The 18551-nt window shown below is 39.0% G+C and overlaps 1 protein-coding gene across 1 annotated transcript in view; it reads right to left on the reverse strand.

Moving 5' to 3' along the window:
• Positions 1 to 18551, reverse strand: part of LOC139938795 (clathrin heavy chain 1) — a 46148-nt gene that overhangs the window by 13496 nt on the left and 14101 nt on the right. The window contains exons 3-19 of the mRNA XM_071934427.1: positions 16598 to 16866; positions 16054 to 16215; positions 15248 to 15361; positions 14531 to 14704; positions 11321 to 11518; positions 9665 to 9865; positions 8777 to 8869; positions 8274 to 8456; positions 7633 to 7863; positions 7208 to 7279; positions 5757 to 6008; positions 4829 to 5047; positions 4195 to 4337; positions 3611 to 3733; positions 2928 to 3162; positions 1226 to 1371; positions 477 to 660 (exon numbers count right to left, since the gene is read on the reverse strand). Coding sequence (XP_071790528.1) covers positions 477 to 660; positions 1226 to 1371; positions 2928 to 3162; positions 3611 to 3733; positions 4195 to 4337; positions 4829 to 5047; positions 5757 to 6008; positions 7208 to 7279; positions 7633 to 7863; positions 8274 to 8456; positions 8777 to 8869; positions 9665 to 9865; positions 11321 to 11518; positions 14531 to 14704; positions 15248 to 15361; positions 16054 to 16215; positions 16598 to 16866 — 2999 coding nt within the window. The remainder of the gene's footprint in view (positions 1 to 476; positions 661 to 1225; positions 1372 to 2927; positions 3163 to 3610; positions 3734 to 4194; positions 4338 to 4828; positions 5048 to 5756; positions 6009 to 7207; positions 7280 to 7632; positions 7864 to 8273; positions 8457 to 8776; positions 8870 to 9664; positions 9866 to 11320; positions 11519 to 14530; positions 14705 to 15247; positions 15362 to 16053; positions 16216 to 16597; positions 16867 to 18551) is intronic.

Below are 18551 nucleotides of genomic sequence, written 5' to 3' on the forward strand. Positions count from 1 at the left end.
CGCCTGTTAGACTCAGAGACTCTAGTCTGAAAAATCTCACTTGTCATCATTGCACACGGCAACATTCCTCTGGAAATTACAACAGGTTTATGGTCAATCGAAAGTGGGTTTCTTTCTCCTGTTAAGCAGTGCCCAATACCATAAAGCCTGTAAGCACAAAAAAAACCTGCTTAGTACAGAAAATCTTGCTTAGCAAAAACAGGTTATCAGCCAATATTCCATTAAGTCTACACTGTTGCGACTGGTACCCCACTCATTTTATGCTTCACAAAGAAATGTTTAAGCAGTATTTTCTGGTTAACAGCTTTATGAAATGAGCCCCTAAAAGGATACCAGTCACAAAAGATACATGTGACATTCATGGTATTTTGGCTGGTAACTGTATTCTGGTAAGCATATATGTTATTGTGCTGAGCTTCTTCATGTGCTTATAACAGCTCTGTAACATTTGACCCTTAGACGGTTTACTAACATACCTGAATAGCGGAAGTGTTAACGTCAAACTTCTTGAATATAGCAAATGCTTCCTCGTACAGCTCGCTGCCGATGGCAATATTTGCAATGTCCGGGGCGTCGTAGTTATCCAGGCGGTTGATGTACTCCATTACGCGGGTCCTGTCCGCTTTGATGGCCGTCAGGATCAACAGATTCTGAAGGTTTCTGGAATAAAGAATCAAATCGTCATTTATCATTATTGTTCCATTTCTTGAACATGGATAAGTATATCTAACATTTACCCCATTCCAGGGACTTTTGAAAAGGGAAGGAAACTAACTATGGAAGGTCAGATATGATAATAAAATATTTGTTTTTTTACTTAACAAAAAAAGATTGATGAAAAGTAACACTAAAGGCCTAAAAATAACCCACGGCACCCACAGCAATTGCCGTGGTGCCCTGTGCTTTGACCGTGGTGCCCTTCGCAAAGTTCTAATCAAAATTTACATTTTCCTAATAGAAGTGCCCCTTACCAATTGACTTGAGCAGGACTTGGAAACTGCGACCTCTCTCTGCCAACCGAGCTATCTAGCCCTGATGTTGGCAGTTTCCCTATTTTGCTTTACTTTATTCAACTATCATTATTTAGAAGAAACAAATACAAGCAAAATACATTAAAACGTATTATAGGAATCTTGAAGTTGGCTGGGCTTTTGTAAATAAAACCCTCCAGCACATTTTGGTTTTTTAAGCATTTTACAGTTGATTGCTTTTAACCGTTCCTCACCTATGATCACTGAAAACGGAATTTTCCAGCACAATCTTCTCCAGCAGTTCAATGAGCTCATTTGGCAGGTCAGCCGTCATGAAAGCTTTTACTGTCACTGAGATATCATCAGCATCCTGGGTCTCTGTCAATGCTGTCTGCACAATCTGTCAAACATGAATATTCATAAAGCATGTGTAAATAATTCATGAGATACCTGATGTTCAAGCTGTTATATGAATAATTTAATAGGTCACATGAATAATTCAACTTTTCATTTACTACACTTTGATTCTGTTAGGGCTGTCTGCACAATCTGTCATACATAAATAATTCAAAGAGGTAAAATATATTATCCATCAAGCAGTCGTGAACTTTTCATGAGATACCTGCTGTTCAAGCTGTTCTTTGAATAATTTTAAAACGTCACATGAATAACTCAACTTGTCATTCACTACACTTTGATCTGCAGATTCTGTGAGAGTTATTCCACGTGACACAATTATAATTCCTTTCAGTTGGTGATGTTTTTGTTCTGATTTTTTATTTCTCCCGTCTCCTTTTCTATATCTAAAAGCGCAAAAGGATAGCAGTGATATGCACTTCAAATATGCTTTAGAATTATCTTCAAACAAACTTGAATCCTCCATTCTGATTTGTCGACCCATGGAAACAAGACTTGCAGTTTTGTGCAATTTATTCCCAAATTCAAGCCTTGACTTTGATACATTAGCCATTTGACATCAGATATTAACACCACACAGGAACTTTCCTGTCTGAGCAGGAATATGTTGGTTTGTTTACGAAACAGTACCCCACTAATCAAGGAGCAGCATTTGTCTGACAGACCAGGCGGATTTTTCTCTTGGAGATCTTTGTATCGTTGTATAGCACAAAGACAAGCTATAGATCACACAAACATCTCCTTTAAACCACCACAGGGCATCCCATATTCGACTTGGCCTTCATTGGATATGGGATGCAGAAGCGCTAAATTTTTCTTTAATCAACTGACGCTTTAATTAAAAGAGTAAGAACTTATATTATTTAAACATTTCTGTAGAGATATTATTTGGTTGTACCCATATACTGATAAATGTTAAGTACTGTATACTCAGTACTTTCCCAAATCTTGTAAAAAAACACAAAAAAAACAACAAAAAACATCAACACGTATTTTTCCCACAGAACTCGGTAAAGTACAGACATTCTCAAAAATGCAGCCTTGTGGAGTACTCTATTTGTTCTTTCCTTTGTTCCCGCATTTAACAGTTTCTCATAGAATTTGTACATAAAATTTCTTTAGCATTCCCACATGGGGACCTTTTATTTTCCCTTTTAAGTGTTGTCCATGGTCTCCATGAGGTAGGGCAAATGAGTCCTGCAGCCGATTTGAAAAAAAAAGAGTTAGGACTCGTCTTATCTAGAGTTAGGACGAGTAACTCGTCCTAACTTAGGATTAATCTTAAGGTCTGCATGCTATCAGTGCAGGGTTGGGACTCGTCTTAAGTCCTAAGATTAGTCTTAAGTTAGGAAGAGTTTTGTGAAATCGACGGCTGCACGTACAGTGCTTCACAATCAACAGTGTATGGGTAAAACAACAGTTACATCATTTATCCCTGATGCAAATTTAACATCTACTCACAATCTTCAGAGACTCAGAAAATTTAACAGCAACAATTCTCTAATAAGAAAACTGTGGGAAACCACAGGCCTTCCTTACCTGGTCAATCAACTGCCTCCTGTAGGGGTTGGACTCCTGAAGAACCTCAGCCCACAGCTCCTGGTCCCGACGACGCACAAGGTAACGTGACTCGCTCTTGAAGAGGGAGTTCTCGTTGCAGACATTGATCAACTCCCGGTCACATTGCCCTCGCTCGTAGGACACGCAGGCCAGGTGGGGGTCGCGCTTCTCGCAGTATTTACCAACGACACGGCTGTCGTAGTACTGGTTCTCTCTGTCGATGGGGAAAGAATGAAACCAAGGGAGGGGTTACTTTGGGAGCTGAATGATGACCAAAAACCTCTGCGGTCTTTTCATCATGAATAAATTCGGATACCTAAGGTTTTCAGAACAAGTGTAAAGTGCTCTCATTGCGCGGTCTGCGTTCTGCGCTCCACCTAGGGTTAACCGACTTGGATATTAACAAAACTAAGGACTATTTCTAAGATGTTGGTTTGTTTACGAAACAGTGCCCCACTAAACAAGGAGCAGCATTTGTCTGACAGACCAGGCGGAACTTACTCTTGGAGATATTTGAATCGTTGTATAGCACAAAGACAAGCTATAGATCACACAAACATCTCCTTCAAACCACAAGGTATCGAAAAGAAGAAGAAAATACTGAATCACAAAGCCCAACAGAGCATTTAAGAAAGATTATTTCTCGATGTCGATCACCTCACCTTAAGAATCTCTCTGGATTGTTGTTGCTGTCGATATAGATCTTGGCCAATGCATTGTGGGTAGCTGGCTCCACACTTCCCTCGTGGATGCGAGTCTCTAGCCATGGGAGAAGCAGTTTCAATCTGACAACATAAAGTAACACAAGAAAATCAATCTTACGGAACAAAGTCAACTGCAATGACAGATATTAATGAAATTAAGGACTAGTCCTGTCCAAGCAGAAAGATGTTGGTATGTTTACGAAACAGTGCCCCACTAAACAAGGAGCAGCATTTGTCTGACAGACCATGCGGATTTTACTCTCGGAGATATTTGAATCGTTGTATAGCACAAAGACAAGCTATAGATCACACAAACATCTCCTTCAAACAACAGGCATATTTCTTGGGTGGGATTTGACCCCTCGACCTTTGCCAATCTAAGGTAGATGGCTTACCAAATAGTCCACCGAGATTACCTAGAAGCTAGAGGAAGTAATGCGCTTTCCCCCTGATGCAAATTTAACTTCTATTAACAAACTCTAATTAGAAGTGAATTGAACAGAAATAGATTCAGATTTCACATTCCCTTTTTTCCCTATTACCTGTTTCGCTTCTCGACCTCCTCAACAAGCTCATCAGTTGAGAACTGTCCCCTGACCACCATGATGAGACTCTTGATGACGTCTTCAGAGCAATCCACATCAAGGAGACCACCAATGACCACCGGGAGACGAGAAGGGTTCACCTAGGAGGAGACAAGACATTTGCAGCAGCAGATGGTCAATATACAGAAACAGAAACAGGTTGGTGTAGTGGTATCTTTCCTTCTCTTGGACCCTAGGTCGAATCATGCTAGGGCACTATGCGATTGAGTTTTCAGTCTGCAAGAAATTTCCCAGCATAATTCTCCTGGGTTTTCCTCCCATCTCTTAAACTTAAACTTCACTCCTTGTCTTCTCTCCAATGGTTTATTGTTTAGTACACTGATTAAGTTCAGTTTTCTTAGAGTCCTTAGCTACACAACCAGAAACAAATTTAAATGTAGACTTCAAGTCTATCAATATAATAATATTTTCATTACGACAAAGCAAATACCAACCCTATGTGTGGATGGTATTCTGGAGAAGAAAAAAAACAACCCAGAAACACTTCAGAACTAACAACATAATATGTATTTTTTTTATTTGCTTTATTTTAATGCAGAACAAAATAATAGTATAAGTAACACCAACTCACCTTCTGTACATAGATCTCAATGTACTTCTGCAGGTTGTTACGGTACAAATACAGAACAAGGTCGTGGACAAAGTCAAAGCGGTCACAGACGATGATGAGGGGCAGCTGATCGGTCAGCTTGGCCTCCTTCAGGAAGTTTTTGACACGGTCCGGGTCGTAGCAGTTGCTCTCACGGCATATACGCTCTACCTCCTTGATCTGACCGGTCTTGCAGGCAGCCTACCGATAGGGGATAAAAGCAAACAGAGGGTTAATTGTTGAAATCAAACAAACAGAGCATTTTTTATTTTATATTTTTTTTCTTGTTCACTTATTTATTAACTTATATATAAATTATGTTTTCGTACTTATCGCTGATTTTTTTGCATAGAGCCTACTTACTTTTTGTTTTTCTATTGCTTGCTTGTGTTGCTTTTGTCTGGTTTGACAGTATTTCATGTGGACATGATTCTGTCACCCGTTTTGTGTCAGTGTGACATTCCCCAATCAATGACCTCTCATATTTAAAGGCACTGGACACTATTGGTAATTACTCAAGATAATTGTAAGCATAAAAACTTACTTGGAAACAAGCAACGGAGAGCTGTTTATACTATAAAACATTGTGCGAAACGGCTCCCTCTGAAGTAACATAGTTTTTGAGAAAGAAGTAATTTTGCACTAAGTATTTGAATTTGATTTAGATACATAAGAATTAGATTTTGAGGTCCAAAAATCAAGCATCTGAAAGCACACAGCTTCGTGGGGCAAGGGTGTTTTTTCTTCCATTATTGTCTCGCATCTTTGATGACCAATGGAGCTCAAATTTTCACAGGTTTGTTATTTTGTGCATTTGCTGAGATACACCAAGTGAGAACACTGGTCTTTGACAATTCCAAAGTTGTCCAGCGTCTTGAAACCACTGTTCTTTCCCAACCCCAACTGTTACCTGGATATACTTGAAGTGAACATCAGCATCCTGACTGAAGTTGACAATGGAGCCCAGGAAGTAGAACAATCCCTCGTAGCTCTTGAAGGACTCAAAGATGTCAATGAGGGAGTTAGTGGAGAGCTGCTCATGGTACTTGGTGGCCACCTGAACGCAGATCTGTAGATTCTGACGGATGTTCGCTGACAGCATGCCCTTCAGGCACTCCAGAGAATCCTCCACGGAGAGGGAGCCGAAGTAGTTGACCAACCACTGCAAGAGGAAATATAGGTAAGACACTGCTCTTGAATTCATTGCGACGGTCGAGGGTTCGTTTCCCTCCCATGTATGTCTGTGATTTTTTTTTTCTTCACAGAAACCAAGAAAGTACTGAGTGTCAGGTGTAAGGGTAAAACAGAAATTAACTTCATTTTGATTTGTCAGAGCAGCTGTATTATTAAAAGCCATTATACAAAGAAAACAAAAAAAAGTTCACAGATTTACAAATAACTTACAGGGTTTACAGAAGGTAATGGTGAAAGACTTCTCTTGAAATACTATTCCATGAAATGCTTTCCTTTTTGTGAAAATATTATCACAATGATCTATTCTCGTTATCGAGAATTATGGATTTGTTTAAAACACATGTCATGACACGGCGAAACGTGTGGAAACAAGGGTGGGTTTCCCCCCCCCTTTTTTTCCCCAACTCCGATGACCGATTGAGCCTAAATTTTCACAGGTTTGTTATTTTATATACAAGTTGTGATACACGTAGTGTGGGCCTTTGGACAATACTGTTTACCGAAAGTGTCCAATAGCTTTAATAAGATACAGCGCCTCTTTTAAATCTGAGATAAAACCAATCTTTTTAATGCCACACTGCATTAATTTTAATGAGATTGTACATTTTTGTCTTTTTTTTGTCTTTTGTTTGATATCAGATATTAACTAACAAAGGACTAGTCCTGTCCAAGCAGGAAGATGTTGGTATGTTTACGAAACAGTGCCCCACTAAACAAGGAGCAGCATTTGTCTGACAGACCATGCGGATTTTACTCTAGGAGATATTTGAATCGTTGTATAGCACAAAAACAAGCTATAGATCACACAAACATCCCCTCAGCTTCCCATTTACACACCCGTGTGAAGAGAAGCAATTATGGTCAAGTGAGTTGCTCAAAGACACAAGAGTCAAGATCAGGGCCAAACTTCATACAGCTGCTTTTAAAAGCACAAAAAGTAGTTAAGTACAACCAAGTTTTGCTAACCAGAATATGGTTACCATCCAAAATGCCAATTCGCATGTACTGTCTGACTGGTATCCTGCCAATTTTGGGTTAGCAGAAACTTGTTAAGCCAAATTGTCTGCTTAATTATTGCCATTGATGGAGTCCGATGCAATAGACAGCTCAACCGTGACGCACTATGACATGCAAAGTTACAAGTTCAAGTTGGTTTCTTGTCCTTACCTCTGGGTTCAACATGTGAGTATTAACCACTGCTCTCTTGATGTCGTACAAGTCAGTGTAGTGCTCAAGGGCCTGCAAAAATAAAATGATAAATAAATGTTACTTATTAAAGACAAAAAAACACATAAAAGTCACTATTTCATGGATTTAAAAAAATAGAGTGTTAGCATGTACTGAATTGCATACTAAATCAATCACAAAATGAAAGTAACTTTTTTCAAATTGACTTTCGTTTTTATTTTCACACATGAACCAATGCAACAAATTATCAACAAGCAATACAAATTGTAATTGTAACTTTTTTTTCAATGACTCGCATAAAAAGACTCTACTGATCTTTATAACTACTGTTTTTTCATCCCACACCAATGTGCGCAAAGCACTGAGTGTACAGTGTTTATCACAAATCAATGTTTAGCACTCACCCTCTGCAGGAGTCCAGCCTTCTCACACAGTGAGGCAACGTGTGCCCGATCGTAGTGGGTAAACATCTGGTTGCCAAGGATGGCGTCGGCAACCTGCGGGGCCGACATAAGATTCATTTCCAAGAGGCGGGTCTGGAGGTGACCCTCAGACGGGCGGTTGTTCTTGAGGGCGTCCAGGAGGAAAGAGGTGCACTGCTGGACCATGTTCTGCTCCATGAAGACGTCCACGATCTGAAGCAAGGGAGAGGAAATTTTGAGCATTCAAGAAACAATAAATAAAATTGAAAACTTCTAGTGCGCAATACCTTTCAATCAAGAAACATTGCTTAACAATTGTCTGCTAAGCAGAAATGAGAAGGATACCAGTCACAAATTTTTCATGTGACATTTTAGCTTAGCTGGTAACCTTATTCTGGTAAGCATAATTTTGTATGCTTAGCTACTTTTTGTGCTTAGGCAGCTTCATGAAATAGGGCTGTTGATATTGACCCTGTTTTTTTTTTTACGTGTTCTAATCATACTTGTAAGTTTCTTAATGTTTTTACTATTTGTTGCTATTACACTGATTTTAAATCACATCCAATTCGGCCTGTGGGCCACGAAATGTTATGCTAATAAAATGAAATGAAAATGAAACCTACCTGGTTGATATCGGCCAGCGGTTCCTCATCCTGGACAAGCATCTGGGCGAAGCCGGATCCCTGCTCTGGATTGATACGCATCACGCTGCGCAGGAGGAAGACGTAGTCCGGAGTGTAGCCGACCTTCTTGGCGTACAGGACAATCTTACTGAACTGACCAGTCTCTGCAAAGCATTGAATCACCTGGAAGAAAGGGGAAACGAGTTAAGAGGATGGCATTCCAGAAAGGGTCTGGTGGTCGTAGTGGCATCATCCCAAGCCTTCCACCTCTAGGACCCCGGTTCGATTGACGCCGGCGCACAACGTGGATTGGGTTTTCTGTCCCTACCAGACTGCATGGATTTTCCCTGGAGTAATTCTCTGGGGTTTTCCCCCCAGATCTAAAACCGAACCTTCCTTCCTCGTCGTCTCTCAAGCATCATTACAAATTCCCTACTTTTGATCACAATTTCCTGAGAGTTGACCAACTATTTGAAACCTTCCAATCGATTGTGTAAACGTACTTTGTTTGGAACATTAGCTCTAAGGTAGACGGACAACGCAACGGTTGGGTCGTGGGCCTTGACGAGATCTCCAAGCTCCTCGCTGCATTCAAGCTGTTAAAAATAAACAATCAACATTTCATTTAACATTCCATTGACTTAAAATGCAAACCAAATTCTTGAAAACATACAGATTGTCTTAAATAATCCTCTATGCTGAGGTGTGTGAATATACAGCAAAATTTCACTTTTTACACTGGGACGAATAGAACTAATTGAATTGACGCCCCTACGTGTGTGATAAAGCGCTATATAAGACCAGAGTATCATTATTCAAGCTTAAATTATAAACAATCTTCTTTTTATCCGAGTTTAGTTATAAAGAATGCTGATTGACAAATCTAGGGTGAAGCGAAGGAATTATACTCAATATTCCCATAGAAGATCTCTTACGATTAAGCTTGGTTCAGCATGTTGACATCACTTATTAGCAATGAGTAATTTGCAACAGTTGAGCTGTGTCTAACAACACCTGCGAAACATTCGCTGCAAAAACAGCCATGTGACATCAAAATTTGAAGTATGAACTGGGCTTTATGAACTGGGCTTTAGTAGAGACAAGTCCTTTTTGACATGTATAGAAATATAATCTCGTCTTTTTGTTGGGAATTGGATATTTAAAAATTTCTCATGTACATTTTTAATTTTGCTGGACCTTGAATTGTGTCTCTTTTCTTTTATTTTTAATACTGTATGCAATTGTAATGTTTTGGTATGTTCTGTGTTTTGTGTATTGATGTGTTTTTTTCTATATTTACTATAAACTAGAGTGGCGATTTCTTGTAATTTTCAGCTTTGGATTCAATAAAGCTTACCTATCTATCTATCTATCTATCTAAATGAACCCACCTTATCTTCCTTGAGCCATTTCTCCAGGAGTTGTTTACGTCCCTGCTGAAGCACCGGTCGGCACAGCTCAAGCGACTCGTACTTGTTGAGCATTCCCTGATCCAAGAGGATGCCGAAGTACTGCAGCAGAGGGCTGGTGGTACCGGGCTGAGTGGGAACCTGCTGGAAGCGTTGGATGGTCTGCGGTGTACGCAAGATGCCCTGGGGAAACGGAGAAGAAAAAACCAAAATAAGAATAATAATCAGCCCTGGTACTTCATGGAGTCAATGAAGGCGATGGCCTCCATGCCCCGGGTCATTACATCGGTGCCCTTGAAATGCTTCAGTAGATATTTATAATTTCCTCATAGGGTGCCCTCGACCATGGAGACAATGCCTTGGTGCCCTTGCCCTTTCAAAAAGCGAAGCATAAAGGCCTGTAATAACAATAATGAAACTTTATAAAGCGCACAAATCCATCAAAGTGCTCATGGTGCTATTGAAACAATTGGAACTCCCCTGTCATTCTGGCTGGTAATGTCTCGGCTACACATTGATTTTCTCTGCATAGGAAGTTTGTGTGTATACAGGCTTTAGGCCCTTCATGCAAGCCCTTTAAACAAAATAAAACAATGTTTTAAATCAAATAACTTCTTCAGAATTACCAAAAATTATAGAATTTTGCACCAAGAATTGGGACATAAATTTTGTGATCTTTTTTTACATCCTATTCCAAATACTTGATTAAAATCAGAAGAGCTTATTAATTATTTTTTTATACAGGAGTCAGTCCTAATAATCAATTAAGAGCAAAACTTGATCCACTGAGTCCCCACCCCCCCCCCCCTCTACTAACTAAACGCTATCCATCTAATTCCCAAGGCCGAAAACCAAATGAACCTCCCAGACCTATTATCCGGCACAAACACTGTCCCATATAATAGAAGCCTTACAGGTCGGCGGTGTTGCCATGGTGATGGGTGCAAACGAGCCCTAATTATCAGCACGAGGTAGTCAAACACGCTGATGCTGATGGTGAGCATGTCTAGCATCTTTTGAATATCTGTGGGGACTGATCATGGATTCAACGAAGGATGTGTACACACGTATTAAAGGCAAAGTATACCTTTGGTATTTGGAACCGTTCGATTGTTTTAATCCTGTTTTATAATTATACAAATTTGATTTATAGAGCGCATAATTTATCTCTTGGCGCATTTATTCAATCTCATTGCCATTTATATTAGAAAAATAACATTAAGAAAATTTAATCTCAAATGATGGTGGTCAGGTTTTTATCGCCGAAAATCTGGAGCGAGTATGTGCACGCAGGAAGAATAATTCCTAATTAGAAATACAGAATGGGACTGAACGCTTCACAGATTAAAATTTGGGGGAATAAAAACTGTTATCATCCTTTTTATTTTTACATAACATTGTTTAAAAACTTGCTGAAAACCCATTTATTGAAATCCTCATACACTTAGCTCGTTACATGTCTTGACAGTAGATTATTCATTATATAATTTTTTATTATGTTCTACATTTCTTTTTGTTGTATATGTTCTGCGCCTCTGAATAGGGTCTTGTACACTAGATAGATAGTGCATTATAAATGCATCATTATTGTTATTATTATTATTAGTAGTAAATCCAATTTAAAAAAAAAAAGCTTACCTTTGGTGCATTAGCAGCCACCTTAGCCGACTCCGGAAAGTTACCCTGAGAGAAGAGGGTGTTGAATTTACGCACAAAGAGTTCCTCAGCGCCGGAGAGGTTGTTGCGCACGGCGATACGCAGGGCAAGATCCGGGTTCTGCAGGGTGTTGGTGATGTAAGTGACGATGTTCTCCTCGTCAACGCTGACGGACAAGACCTGAGGGGAGAAGAAGATTGGAATTGTTTATTAGGAAACAATTTTTAAAAATCACAGGGATTCAAAGTATTGGTCTCGCATCATAAAAACTATAGTTATCCTCAAACACAATACAATAAGTATAACAAATTAATACACGATCAGCTCAAAACGCTAGTTCCCACATTCTTTCCTTTAGTTTTGTTTTCACCAATAGAGATCCTTTCAACTGCAATTCCATCAAAGTTCCCAGGTATTTTTCGCACCGAGGGACCATTTGATGACCGAGACAGTAAATAGTATTTGATTAAACAAGTAGCGTCTTTCCTTTGGCCCTGGATGCACGTTCCCATGAGGTTTGGGAAAAGATTCAGAATAGCCCAAAGACTCAGCTGATATTAACAGATGTACTACGCGATTGTCTGCAAAATTCGATCTCATCATTGGTCTGAGCATTCGTTATAAATAAGAGAGCTAAATATATCCTGCAGAGTTTTTTTTTTTTTTCTCTTCTTCTTTTTAATACTTGACAATGGATGTACTCTGGGTCGCAGTGGGTGCCGTTGGTTAATTCAAGGCCTGTGACTAAATATCTAAAGCCCATTTGGGCACACGGCTCAAGTCCACAATAATATATCTGTTTCAAATTGTTTTATAACAGAGTCCATAAGCTGGTTCAGAACTACATTGTGAACCACCTTAAAAGATTTGGGTACTTTTTCAAAATGTCCATAGATTTATATTAAACTTAGGGTTTGAAGATAATGATAGTGGAAAGCTTCCATTCAAATACTACTTACTGAGGTGCTGTAGTTTTTGAGAAATGAGTAATACAATGTCATGAAAATACGTTTGTAAATGATTAAAATAATTTTGGTCTCATGATACCAATTTTTTTTCATGACATTGTTTACTCACTTCCCCAAAACTACAGCACCTCAGCACGTAATATTTTCAGGGAAGCTTTCTACTATCCTTATCTTTAGACTGTGTAAGTTTAGCGTAAATCTGTGGACATAGTGTTTTTTGTCCTACAAAAGAACATACACCCTTTAAAGGAACATGTTGCCTTGGATCGGTCGAGTTGGTCTTTGAAAAGCGTTTGTAACCGTTTTTTATAAAATGCATATGGCTAGAAAGATGTTGTAAAAGTATAATACAATGATCCACACAAACATGCCTCGAAATTGCACAGTTTTCCTTTTACCTCGTCGACTAACACGGTCGGCCATTTATGGGAGTCAAAATGTTGACTCCCATAAATGGCCAACCGTGTTAGTTCGCACAGTAACAGGAAAACCACGCAATTTCGAGGCAAACTTGTGTGGATCATTGTATTCTACTTTTAAAACATCTTTCCAACCATATGCAATTTATAAAAAAACGGTTACAAACGCTTTTTATAGACCAACTCGTCCGATCCAAGGCAACGTGTTCCTTAAACTCCCAAAATAGTAAATGGCCTGATAATTTGACCCTAGCAGAGTCTTTCTTGAAGGCTTAATAAGAACACAACAAATATGATCAGGTGAGACTTCAGGCCACTAACTATTTTTTTGCATTTACACCTTTTGGTTGGTAAGCAGTTGGCATTAGCCGATTTTATTTTCTCACTTTAATTCCCATCAGGACTATCGTTTCAGTACACCTGCTTGACACAGATTTCATCTAAAGCACTGGACAATCGTTTCAACAATCGACAGATTTTTCTTTTAACCCGACAGATTACAGCGTGACTTATAGCAAATTAAGCAGATGACGGTTGGTTCTTTTTTTTTTTGGGGGGGGGGGGGGGTCAACAACACTCACACAATGGGACAGATATCAATGTTAATTATGCATTAAATTAAGTAAACTGAGAATAAATCTAAACTGCTTGGTTTTGCATCATTTCTTTTGCTGTTTCTGAAATTGTGACACGGCTCTTTTTTTCTTCTTCAAATTTATATAGGTCTGTTGAGCAATTTAGTCCATTTAGCATTTTTTTTAGATACAACTGAACACCATTTGCAGTGGGTGTATAAAGCCAGACTTACACAAACCAAACAATGGACTTATAGCAGTGAACTTATAATGTGTCCGCAATGTCTCAAAATAGCAAAGGACAATCAATTCCACAACACTAATTTAAGTCAATTGGGTAAAACAACACCTCCCCTTGGAAAAAAAAACACCATAATGTCAGATGGATTGTATGAATGTTTCAGACAAACAAGGTTTCACCTGCCTTGTTTCTTTGCTTTTCTTTTTCAGGTTCGATTTCCACAATGCAGGTTCCAATGATCCACCATTTCATGTTATTTCAATGTCTAGATAGCAAGCCTAAGGTTTTTGGGGACGATTGATTGGATTCGGACAATGTTAAGATTCTGAAAACATGAAGCAGTTATTCCCTTGAGAGTGAGTAACAGTCAAGGAATTCTACTACCCAGGCAAGACTGATGGACGACTGCCAAAGACATCCAAAAGGGCAAGGAAAGCAGTACAAGTTTATTATTAAAAATCTCACCCTTGGTTGTTTTTTTGACGAGTAAAAAGGGAATATTTTATTCAATTGTGTCAATATTGTAGGGAATCTGTGTTTGAATATGTTCAAAGGTGATGAAAATGTAAAACTCAGAAGCGAAGTGTTAGGAGAGGGTGAGAAACTCCATCTGTGTTTAATCAAGTGTGAAATGTGGCTTTTAACATCATGAGGCAAATCAGGGAAGTGAGTAACATGAAAGGCATTTTAACGCTCAGTCGTTGACGAGCTGTGATGGCCAAAAATCAGTCATTTTCTTAAATGGTTGTTTTCCGAAGGTATTATGCGATTGTTTTTTCTTAACTTTGTGGATAAAATCTGTTCTGTTTAAAAATCGTACAAATTGAGGTTGAGTTAAATGACTTGTTTTGATTCCCTTGATCATAGTGCCAGCTTTTTTTTTCTAAAAGTCAAAAGATGCTATATCTCTTAAATAATCAGAAATAAACGATGATTGATCTTCCTGCCACCATCCCCCGTTGAGACACAGACTGCCACAGTTATCTCACCTGTCCTTTGCGGTTGACTCCGATGATGCCGGAGGAGGCCTCGTGGGGCGCGGTGACGAAGATGGTCTCTGCGCTGATACGGTTCATGTAGATGCAGGTGCCGCTCTCCAGGTCGTAGAGGTGGATGTAGCCGTACTTGGTGATCAGGTACACAGTGTCATGCTTGGGGCTCACCTGTTGGTGGGAAGGGGGTGGTGGGAAGGGGGTGGTGGGAAGGGGGTGATAATAAAGAGGTCAGGTATCCAAATAATATTTCCAAGATGAGGGTAGGCAAGGGACGAACGATTTCATCTGACACTTTTGCATAGCAAATTATTTACACTGAACAGATTTTGTGTACACTAAATGCTACTACTAAGTAAATGCTACTACGAAGTAGGTAGCAAATGATAGTTTTTTGAGTAACAACTGATACAATTTGTGTAATGTTTTGCTCTGCTATAAAAGGGAAATCGTTCACTGGGGCGACTAGTGGGGTTCTTTGAAATTCAAGTAATAAATCAGCATGGGGTGTTTAGTTACATGACCTGTAGGCAGGAACCAAGGCTTGCAACAAGTTTACATTCTCATGCCAAGTGAGCCAATTTGTCGCCCGTTATTGCTGTTAAGGGAGCGTGTCAACAGTCAGGTGTGGGGATTTACAACACAGTTTCACTCCTTGAAATTGCCTCGCAGAAGAGTCTCGGAAGATGAGAAATATTGTCTTGGTTCACCTACCTGCATAGCCACCGGGAAATCGTTCTGCGCCTCTGGGGGAAAGAAAACTTCCACGGCCTTCTTTGAGAAGGGCTGGTTACCGGTCGGAGGGCTGCCAGCCTCGATGATGTGAAGCTAAAAGCAGAAAACAAATTCAAAACAAATGCTTAGATGTGTCATGATGTAATGGTAGCCCATGGTAGATATAAACCTTTATTCAGCAGACTAAGAGTCATTAATGACAAAAAGCTATATTTATCCACAACTACAAGATGCTTCTTAGCCAGTGGAGGTTGTACATCTCTTTCTAGTCACACCTATAAGATACCGAGGCACAATGCAGCGATAACGAAAACGATAACAATGCAAAGAAAACGCATTCTCAACTCAACTGCTCAACGCAAAATACGCACACACTCATTCAACCAATAGAATGCGTTCTCTTTGCGTCGTGATCGTTATTGTTTTCGGTATCGCTGCAGTGTGACTCGGCCTTTAGCCAGTAAAAGTTGTAAATCTCTACTTCGCCACACCAACAAAATACTTCTCGTTGAGAACCATCAAAATCAGGCAAGATCTGACACTTGCTTTTGATGGATTGAAGTGCTATCTCTACATACATAAATGCAAGACATTTTTTAAAGCGCCACTACATCAAGAACGCAGTGCATTACATTGCTTGTTGAATTTGTAAAACTAGTCAGATTCTCTGACTAATATACTGAATACATTCCAGGTATGAGGAGCAAAGTGAAAAAAAAAAAATGCAACTTGATGTAGACTTGAGACAGAGTTGGGTTCCATGAGTCGAGTTTTGTCTTGCTTACCTTGCCGCCTGCGGCTCCCCTGACGGCAAAGGAGAAGATGGTAGAGGCCTCTGGGTTGCCTTCCTGTTTGAATGATGAGAAGCAAGCAGCGTGACCCTCGATGGGTTGACTGACCTTACGCTCAACTGAGTACAGCTGCATCGCTCCAACAACTCGGTTTTGCTGTCGGAGAAAAAAGCAAGTCAGAGGAAAATTTGTAAAAATGCAAGGGCAAACAATTTGAATTTTTTGCCTTTTCTTAAATTGAGTCTTTGAGGGTAGGGTATAAAATGAACCATGAAAAATAAGAAAAAAAACAAAAAAAAACAACAACTTTTTAAAATGATGTTTCCTGAGTGATGTTTCGACTTTAAAAAGTACTACCAAAAAAGGGGGTTTTATTTCTAAAAATTAGGTTTCCTCAGTGATTTTTCCAACTTTCAACAGAACTTAAAATTCAATCTTCACTGCCTGCCCATCATCATTTAGTGACGACTTAGATATGAAAAACCGTATACTTGTAGATGACAAATCTGTAATTTTGATGTGTACTACTCAATCTCACCTGAGCAGAGATGCCAATAAGCAGTAACCATTGCATCTTGGCGTCCGTCCTGTAGTTGATGATCTGACAGCCGGCCAGGTTGGAGTGGCGGTCAAACACCTTGGACGGCTGCGAGTCGCCCTCCATGCTCCAGTGGAACACAGCGTTGTCCGTTACCATGCCGATGGTGTTGACGTTGATCCATTTCCAGAAGTGGACCTCCTCGGTCAAGTTGTGGGCCTTCATCTTGCTCTTCATCTCAATGTTGAAGATCTGGAGAGTGCGGCCAGCTGCTCGAAGAAAACAAAATTACAAGTTTAACCAAGGGATAAAAGTAATAATGAATGTGTACCTGCGGTCAGATACTTCAAAGGGGTAAAAGAAGCAATTTTCTCCATGCCCCATGTCAATGCCTTGCTGCCCTTTCAAATGTTCTGCCAGTAGAAATTGTTATTCTAAAATGCTCCAAAGAGATATAATTCATATCCCTTTTTATTTTTCGTCTAAAATTATCAACCAACCCAATAAACCTTTATTATTCTGCAACCATCTTGTTCACAATCACTATCTTGGTAGTGATTCTATACACACAACAAAAAGGCGCCTGGATTTATTTTGTTCCCTTTTATCCCAGCCTCAGAAAATGCTAATTTGTATGTGACAAAACAAACAGGATGGCAGCATGTCAGATTTGGAACCAAGGGAAACGCCTTGATTCAACCCACATTTTACACACTGAAGTGACAGACATACAACCTTTATCCTCGGCCACTCAATGATTCAACAACAAATTTGAGTTTACAGGTTTCTGTTCCTATATGACGGACATTGCCTGTAATTCCCAGATTATTATTTTTATGCATTTTCTCATCTAGTTTGCATTTCAACGCATGTTACGTTTGTTTTCACAGGTGTTGTCCGAAAACTTTAAAGAAACATTTTATGTTTCTGTGAGAACGCTTTTTTGTTGTTACTTTTACAATCATATTTTATGAAACAATACGTTATACACCAAAGAAATTTATTTCTGCATATTAGATTTTTACTTGTCTTAATTGACCAATATTTCCCTTTTTTCAAACAAGTGCTGCATATAAATGGGGAAATCAAAGTTACATTTTTATTTAAAAAATCTGTTTAAGTGAAAACGTTTCCTTGTTATAGGTATGTAAAATAAAAAATAAACAAATAAACAAATTAGGGATATTTATTCAAAAACAGGGAACACTGAAATTCAATTCATAACATGTAATATTAATCACTCAATTTAAAGTGAAAAATGTGAGATTAGTTATTTTTTTTCCCGGTTGATTTTCCACTAACATACATCTGTGCCACGAATCGCATGTAATCATGACTGCTCCAGAGTCCAGTATAACATACATATATTAACACAAACATGCCCTAATGTCCCCGGGAAAAGAATCCAATTTTGTGCCAGCAACTGTGCCATCCAATAAGATCAGGGCTTCAGGGATGAAATCCGACTAAAACTCCCTCATACTGTGTGAGATGAGACTCCTCGCAAATAAGAGAATTTCCCCCCTGTTTTGGGGTGTTTTCTTCCCCTCTTTCTTTCTTTTCTATCCAGGGTTGTATTTCTATTTATTTTTTATTTATTTATTGGCCGACTTGAATTTCAGCTTGGTTTATTTGATATTGGGAATGTTTTAATAGAATTTTTGGTCATTGGATATTTTCCAGATTTATTTTTTGAAATTGTAGGTGGGTGGTACAAAAAAAATAGCTCAAAATCAAAATTCATTGAAAAAATGTATAACGAAAAATGATAATAAACGATCTAAAAAAATAAAATAAAAATTACCAGGCTGGCAAACATCCTCACTTTCATGCTTTCAACTTTAAAGTCGTTCGTTTAACCCAGGTAAAGCCAACAAAATGAAGGAGCCTTTGATCTAAAGTATCTTCATTTGAGGCATGACTTTTGTTTTTCAGTGAATAAAATATACTATGA

Source organism: Asterias amurensis, chromosome 6, assembly GCF_032118995.1.
Source record: "Asterias amurensis chromosome 6, ASM3211899v1".
In the NCBI taxonomy this organism is placed as follows: domain Eukaryota; kingdom Metazoa; phylum Echinodermata; class Asteroidea; order Forcipulatida; family Asteriidae; genus Asterias; species Asterias amurensis.